The following is a 7,500-nucleotide window of genomic DNA, read 5'->3' on the forward strand; positions in this document are numbered from 1 at the left end:
GAAGAGATTTTCTCGAGGGCACAGCAATTGATCGGAGAGGACCAAAATCAAGGTTTTAATATGTGTTAGTTGTTCGCACAGTGGCATACTTATGAACTTTCCATTCAACACATTGATTTTATGATCCGGTATGTAATGCCGACCTGATAATGCCAATTGCGTGGACAAGAAAATGTCGTACACATAATAGGCATTGTGAGAATTGCTTAAGCTAAAATTGTATTCGCATACTTATCTATGTAGTGTAATACAGGTATTGGTGCCGTCACTTCAGCAAAATCCACAGGTTGTTCTTTATTTTCACGTCCTCTTATGCCATTTATAAAAAGCAAAACTTGGCATTTCGCAAAAGAATAGAACATAAATAAGCATTTTAATTTTATGCGCCCAAACTGCGTCATTGTCTAATATTTTACGCCAAACTTCCAATTTTAAATTATGTCTTTGAACAACAAGAAAAGCACAGTTGAAACCAAGATGGACAGCGACTATATCCAAATGACTATGATACATTCAATATCTCTGCTTTCATGAATATACAAAGCATTATTTACGTGTTCTTTCCTCTCCAGGAAATTGTACAGATGTCGAAACACAAAGAAATTAGTACTTCGGAACCAGCAGAGCAGAGCACAGAAGAAACAGACAAGATAAAAAAGAAGATCGTAAGTGAATTATTAATTCCAAATACGATACTTAAATTAAGGCTCGCACAAGGCAACACGTGAAATGTTCCATATCCAGACAGCTTTAGCAGAATAAATTTTGATTGCTTCTCACAATATTCAGGGGTTATTACACGAAGTCTTGGCGATATCGCATCGTATTCGAGTGATGTGTCCGTATTTTGACGAGTTGCGCAGCAACTTGTCAAAATGCGGACACATCACTCGAATACGACGCGGTATCGCCAAAACTTCGTGTGATAACCCCTTTACCATACATGCATGTTTTGGTTATGACTGTTTTCCTACGGACGTTCCGAATTAGCGACGAAATCAACTGAAATCGATCTTGCTTGCTCCTGGGTGTACTCATAAAAACTGATTGCTAAGGAGTGATGACAACCGTATCACTTCTTGATATTATTCCGCTGTTGAGCTATTCAACTTCAAGGGAGGGTTTATGGCACTTTTAAAACAAACAATTAAAATATTAAGATGTCGACACAGATTTTCACACTTTGAAGAAAATTTACTTTGAGTTTAAAATGGTAGTAGATGTAAAAAATATGCTGGAGTGTGTAAAGTGAGTGTGTTTTCGTGTTTTGAAACATAATTCCACCCCTTCACGAAATTTATGAGGCCCGCCGAAATCGGGTCAAAATACTCGCGCCGCACCAGCCTTCGATTTCAAACTCGATCGAGTATGAACAGCTGAGAGTATACAGCAAGCAGCTCTGCGACATCAATGAAATATTTCTGTAGATATAATAGCAGTACCAGTCAGTTTATCTCCATGAATTATACATGCCGAATAAAGTATAATACTGTTGTGTTGGTTCAGCTCGTCTGGCATATTGAGGATGCATGGCAAAGCAATAGGAATAATGAAATTCATGTCACCAGGGGTACAAACAGTACAAAGTGACTTGATAAAATTATTGCAGTTGAGCGATTATCTCTCACTGCACTATTATCGACTATTTTACCTTTCAGGAAAAAGGGAAAAACGGAAATCTGAGACCTTCCTTGGACGTGACAGCGGAAAAATTGAAGAAAATGGTAAAGTATTGAAGTTCCCTCAGCTGTTTCTTTTCCTCCATCCTAAAATGTACACCTAGCACAACGGGAGTCACTCATCATGACTATGAAGTTGACGCCATCCAGGGTGTTTTATGGTTCCTCATTTTATACCCAGCGGCATGCCATGGGCTCTTGTGCTTGACATTTCCAACCTGCCGGGAGAAAATTTTCTGGAAAAATTAACAATACAATACAATACAATACAATACAATACAATACAATACAATACAATACAATACAATACAATACAATACAATACAATACAATACAATACAATACAATTTGTTATTTATGTATTTTCTTAGAGGGCAATGCATCTGATTCGAGAATGCCTTAATGAAGGTGTTGGTCGGTAAAAAATGTTTGCGTTATCGTATTCTATCGGACGTTTTGACACATCTTTATCGGGTCAGACAATGTATATCGGCTACGATAGGTTAGCTATGGACACTGTCTAATGGCATTACCAACTTTTATTGCGCATTTTATTTCATGCAACATATTACAGCTGACGTAACTTTAGCGATATCCATAAGCTAGCTACATTGTCGCGTACCCTTACATTCTGTAGTTGACTTGGTGCCGTACTTTGTGAGGTCGAATCCCATTGACAATCCCATTGATAATTCACTAAATTTTTGACAGAATCGTACCCGAGGCTTTGTGTGTATTTGTGCTTCATAACCTCTACGGCGTATGGGTCGCAGTTATTGAACCATTCTATTTTATGGTTGGGTCTAGCTGTTAAAACTTGATAACTTTGCTAGGTGACTGGCTGCCGTACCTAGTGAGTTCGAATCCCATTCAGAATTTACTGAATCGAACGTTGAAAAAGAAAATTTGATCTCTCACAGAGGTAAATAGACAATTTAGCTTCTATGCGCCCAAAACATTGTCGTTTTCTGTTGCTTGTTTTTTAATACCGTTTTCAGGTAACTAAGAATGTTGCTTGTTGATTTCTTGTAGGGCTGCGATTATGTCTGAGTTTGTAGTGACATTTCTCTGCTTTCCTGATTCTACGAAACACTGCTTATGCGTCTGTTCCTTTCCAGGAAATTAGACAAACTGCGGAACAAATAAACAGATGTTCCAATTCAGACAAATTAGAACAACATACGGAAGAAACAAAACCTGCCGCAGAAGCCAGGGAACAATTACCAGAAGACGCGACAAAAGAAGACATTGTAAGTGGAAGGTTTTTCTAAAATATACTGTTTCACCTATTAGTGCAAGATACGGGGCATATAAGTATTAATTGTTTGCAAATTATATCAATTGGCATCGTTTCTGTATTGAAATTTTGTTCTAATAATTCTTTATCGATGTGCCCCGAATCTTGCATGAAATATGCTTCACACACAAACAAGAAACACAATGCATGTATCGGCTAATAAATAAGACGAAATAAATTTAAGTCATGAAGTTCAAATATTCTAACAACGAAAAACTCTAACAGCTTGATAAGCGTATTGTCTTTTATTAAGTTAAACCCGGTCTGCTCAATATTGGATTACTTACTTCACAGGAAAAAGGGAAAGACGAAGAGCAAATACGTACCCTGAAGGCTGCAGAGGATGAAGAAATGGTAAGTATTCAATTGTTTTTCGAAATACTGCATTCTCATGTGCAAGGGAATACATTTGCATATCACAATGTGAGATGTTACTCATTCACGTAGTAATGCCAATGTTCATGATAACATCCAAGGAACTTGTGAGTCCCCAATCTCTTATGTTCAGTTGCTTGAGATTCCTTACAGTGTTATCGTGACATTTGATTTTTTTAATAAAATAATGCATGTCTCGTGTAAATACTATTTGTGAGCTCCTGACGAGGAAAAAAAACCAAAACAAAGACACGAACACAAAACACTTAACTTTTCTAAGTAAACAATATTTTTCTCAAAAACCTGAAAACAGGAAACATTTCGTTTCACTATTTTGAATCTTATGAGAATCAGTCTGTTTTATGAACTGTAATAGGATGAGCATATTGCCCGCTGAACGAGAATGTTTGTGCGTATTTTCATAGCTCTGGAATTAAACTGTACCAGAATGAGTAAAGCTGTCGGTAAGACAGAACATTGTAATCCTGGCCATATTTTAAGATACGTACTAAAATATGTGACACAGTTTTTCCATGCAACTAATCTATTCAAGAGATTGGTGATCCTTGCCTCTGCTTCTGTCGAATTTTTCATCTAAATTCGCTAAAGAATGTATTTGTTAAATCGTTAAATGTTTACAATCAACAAGATATTCGTTTTTGTTAGTTGATGTATGGATGTATGCTTTTTATAGATGTCTGTGTGTGTGTGTGTGTGAGAGAGAGAGAGAGAGAGAGAGAGATTGACAGACAGACAGACAGACAGACAGACAGACAGACAGAGATAGATTGTCTGTTTTTAACAGTGACCTTTCATTCAATGAATTAAGCTCAAGATGATGAATGAAGATATCACCGACCAACAAGATCAATCGCATGCTGATTACTTAGAGACAAGTGCTGCTATTGAGGCGCAAATCACAGCTATTGGTCGGACACATGAAGACTTGGCTAGGGAGCTACAACTTCTCAACGCTAAACTTCAAGAGGAGAACAAGAGACTGAAAGAAGAGTTGAATAGGAAAAGAGAAGTAATGATGCGTCGATACTCCACTTGTATTGCATAAATTTTATAGAAGTATGTAAAAAGGCTTGTAATGCCTGTATACTTACCATCAAGAGCACCATGATTGTATCATTGAGCAAAACATTAGTTTAGTAACGTTTACTTATTGGACATTAATTATGTATAACATTGGTGGATTATAGGCCTTGTAGTAGTCTTATTTTAGTTATCAATTGTGAGTAAAATAGGTTTACCATGATGTTTAATTTAACTAATTTGTATTTTGTAGGTCACAAATTATCGGACGTATGATTTATTTTTCCTGATCAATATACTTTTAAGCTTGTGAAGTTGATTTATGTGCAGTTTAATTCATCTACAAGGTAAAGGTATATTATTGAATGTTGTGGTATTGTTTCCATCACACACATTATTCGAAATACTTTTCTCTCGAATTGTGTAACCACTTTGGACTGAACATGTAGCTACTGTACACCATTACCAAAGAATATTACTTGATGCGATATCTCTATAAAGCTTACATTCTCTTATGAAAAGAAAGAAACTATCTTCTTTAATGTTGATGTTTTAGTTGATGATAATAATAAAGTCAATGGACTAGCGCCTGTTTAAATAGGTATTTCTTTTCTTCTATAAAGGTTTCATTAACACTGTAGCATATTCTCAACTTTTCTTTCACACCCAAACTCTCTTGGGGCGTAGTATCCCAGAATATTTGACCTGTCCATCTTCTGTAATATTTCTATCATGATATTATGGAATGATACTCACTTTTGAGAAACACTAATGTCGTGATAGCATCTAAGTAAGCTGGCAGAAATTGGTGCGATGTGTCACACTCGGAATCGTGCGCAGGCGCAGTTGACTCGCCGTTGGTGATTACAGTAGGGTTCAAGTGCAGTGGAATGCTAGTGAACTTGCACTATACCATTAAATATTGTTTATTTCAAAAATGGCTACTGTAAGTGACCCCTTTCCAAAGTGGGTGGTAAACCCCGCGTGACTGGTACGGAAGGTGGACATTAATATCAGTTGAATTTAACGAAAGACGTGTTTCAAATATTTGATTGTATTGAAGCTTTATATACGTTTGATTTTATTCTTGTCACATAAGTAGTGGTAAGAGCGTGTCGTTCAGTTCTTATTGTACAAACTTTGACTCTCGACTTCACAAACACCCGTGTGCCGAATAGGGTGCATCAGCGTCAATTATGTTAGGTTTCTGTAAGTCTTGAATTGTCACCTGACAATAGGTACGACTACATACATTCCGGGTGTAAGCAACGAATTGAATAACCGCAATTTAGAAAACCTTTAATTTGTGATGTCGTTTCTGATAGGAAACAACGTTTTTTTTTTGGAAATTTGCCGACGCGACGGATTATGGCTGCTATGTTTACTGTGTGTTAGATTGGTACATTTTACGCAAGTCCATAAGGCACTTTTTGTCATAACGAATGTGTAAAACTGTGATATTAATAAATATGATGAACATCGCTGATATAAAAATGGATATAGATCTACGAAGGGAATACTCTGACGTTGCATTCCTGTACAATGTTATAACCATAGACACCACTTTTGGTTTTGGAAGTTGTAGAATGATGTTAAAAGTTTCTTGGTCGATAGACGTAGTGCACGAGTTGAAATAAAGGGCTGAAGTAGTCCCTGATGTACGCATGAGACTTATTGTGAATAGCCTTGAAGGTCAACAGCAAAATTTTGTATTCAATTCTCTGACGAACTAGTAACCATTGGAGGTGGGAAAGAATTGGGATGATCAGCGTAAATTTCTTGGTGCGTGTGATTACTCCCGCTACAGGACTTTGAGCTCGATTTAACAGGCCTATTGAGTTATCTGAGAGTCCATATAGAAGTAAATTATTTTAAGTTCGGCTATCAAAGTTGCATGTATTAAGGTTGGGAATGCTTTATTAGTGATGGTAGCGCTGTAAAGATAAAATCGTGCGAAGATGGCATCTGTAGAATATTTGCAAGTTTACTTAATGTGCTGACTAAACATGTGATTGTTGCCAAAGACCATGCCTATATTCCGAACAGATGAGACTGGTACGATGAAAGTATAACCAATTGTGGCACTGTTGACTGGAGCAGGTGCACAGACTAACAGCACCTTCTGGCCCCAGTGCTTTTTGTTGCTTCCTCGATGGAGCGCCGACGGCTGGACTATTCTTCCGTTCAAAAGGAGTTCGGACAGGAGAGTGATAGACTGTCTCTAGCTTTATATGGTCACCGTAAATTTTTACTGGCGTTTATTTCGGCGTTGATATGTTAACCATGGCTAAGGTATACAGCATACTAATGATCAGTGGTCACATATATACTCATAGCATGGTAAAGCCAGTTCCAACATGCATCATCAAATACCCATGTATTTAGTTCAAGCCAGACCTCGGTACGTAACCCTACTGTTTCTCTCATATAAGGGCTTCGTTGGACATGGCGTACATCGTACACCGAGTACAGTCGTGAGACTATATTTTTCTGAAGCACTGTGATATGTTGGAAATAGGCTGCCCTAGATGACCTTTCGGTAGCTTCAAAGATTCGAGACCTAAAGTTCGGGGGCTTATTTTTATGACACTATAATTTAAGGCACATGGTAACCTCTATGGGTGCGGGCTTATCAGATCCAGTCCCCATCCACTGCTTAAAATGTGAGATAGCCTACCCGTCGAATGCAGTTGTGTCAGCTCAAGAGAAAGAGTTAAGTTTGTCAGGTATTCTGGATATAAGGTGTGACGTGGAAGCTCTACAAAAATGGTTAAATCTATTTGTGAACGCCGATTTGTTGCAAATAGTATGGATGAGTTACATTCCCTTTCTAATATAACATAATGCAGAGTAGACAAATATTTTCAGGGATGCAAAATTCACTTGTTTCCTACCCTTTGAACTACATTTTGCGATCAATTTGGGGCATTAGGTAGACTATTATGGACGCCCACATATCAAAGCCTTACTATTGGACTTTCAAGAACTTGGCACAAATACAAACATTTCCATGTTCTGCTGTCACTCATTGCTTTTTCTACATTATTTTGCCGTCGAAAACAAAACGAAAAGTGTGTTGTCGGCAGTTCTATCATTCATTAACATTCA

At 37.4% G+C, this 7,500-nt stretch overlaps 1 protein-coding gene across 1 annotated transcript in view; it reads left to right on the top strand.

The window, feature by feature from the left end:
* LOC139126007 (guanylate-binding protein 2-like) overlaps positions 1-5,052 on the top strand; it is a 22,264-nt gene extending 17,212 nt beyond the window's left edge. Inside the window, exons 9-13 of the mRNA XM_070692076.1 lie at positions 573-665; positions 1,659-1,724; positions 2,798-2,929; positions 3,271-3,330; positions 4,181-5,052. Of these exons, the coding sequence (XP_070548177.1) occupies positions 573-665; positions 1,659-1,724; positions 2,798-2,929; positions 3,271-3,330; positions 4,181-4,417 (588 nt within the window). The 3' untranslated portion in view covers positions 4,418-5,052. The remainder of the gene's footprint in view (positions 1-572; positions 666-1,658; positions 1,725-2,797; positions 2,930-3,270; positions 3,331-4,180) is intronic.
* Positions 5,053-7,500: the final 2,448 nt, after the last annotated feature.

This window comes from Ptychodera flava (assembly GCF_041260155.1).
Source record: "Ptychodera flava strain L36383 chromosome 3 unlocalized genomic scaffold, AS_Pfla_20210202 Scaffold_26__1_contigs__length_13983176_pilon, whole genome shotgun sequence".
NCBI classification, from domain to species: Eukaryota; Metazoa; Hemichordata; class Enteropneusta; family Ptychoderidae; genus Ptychodera; species Ptychodera flava.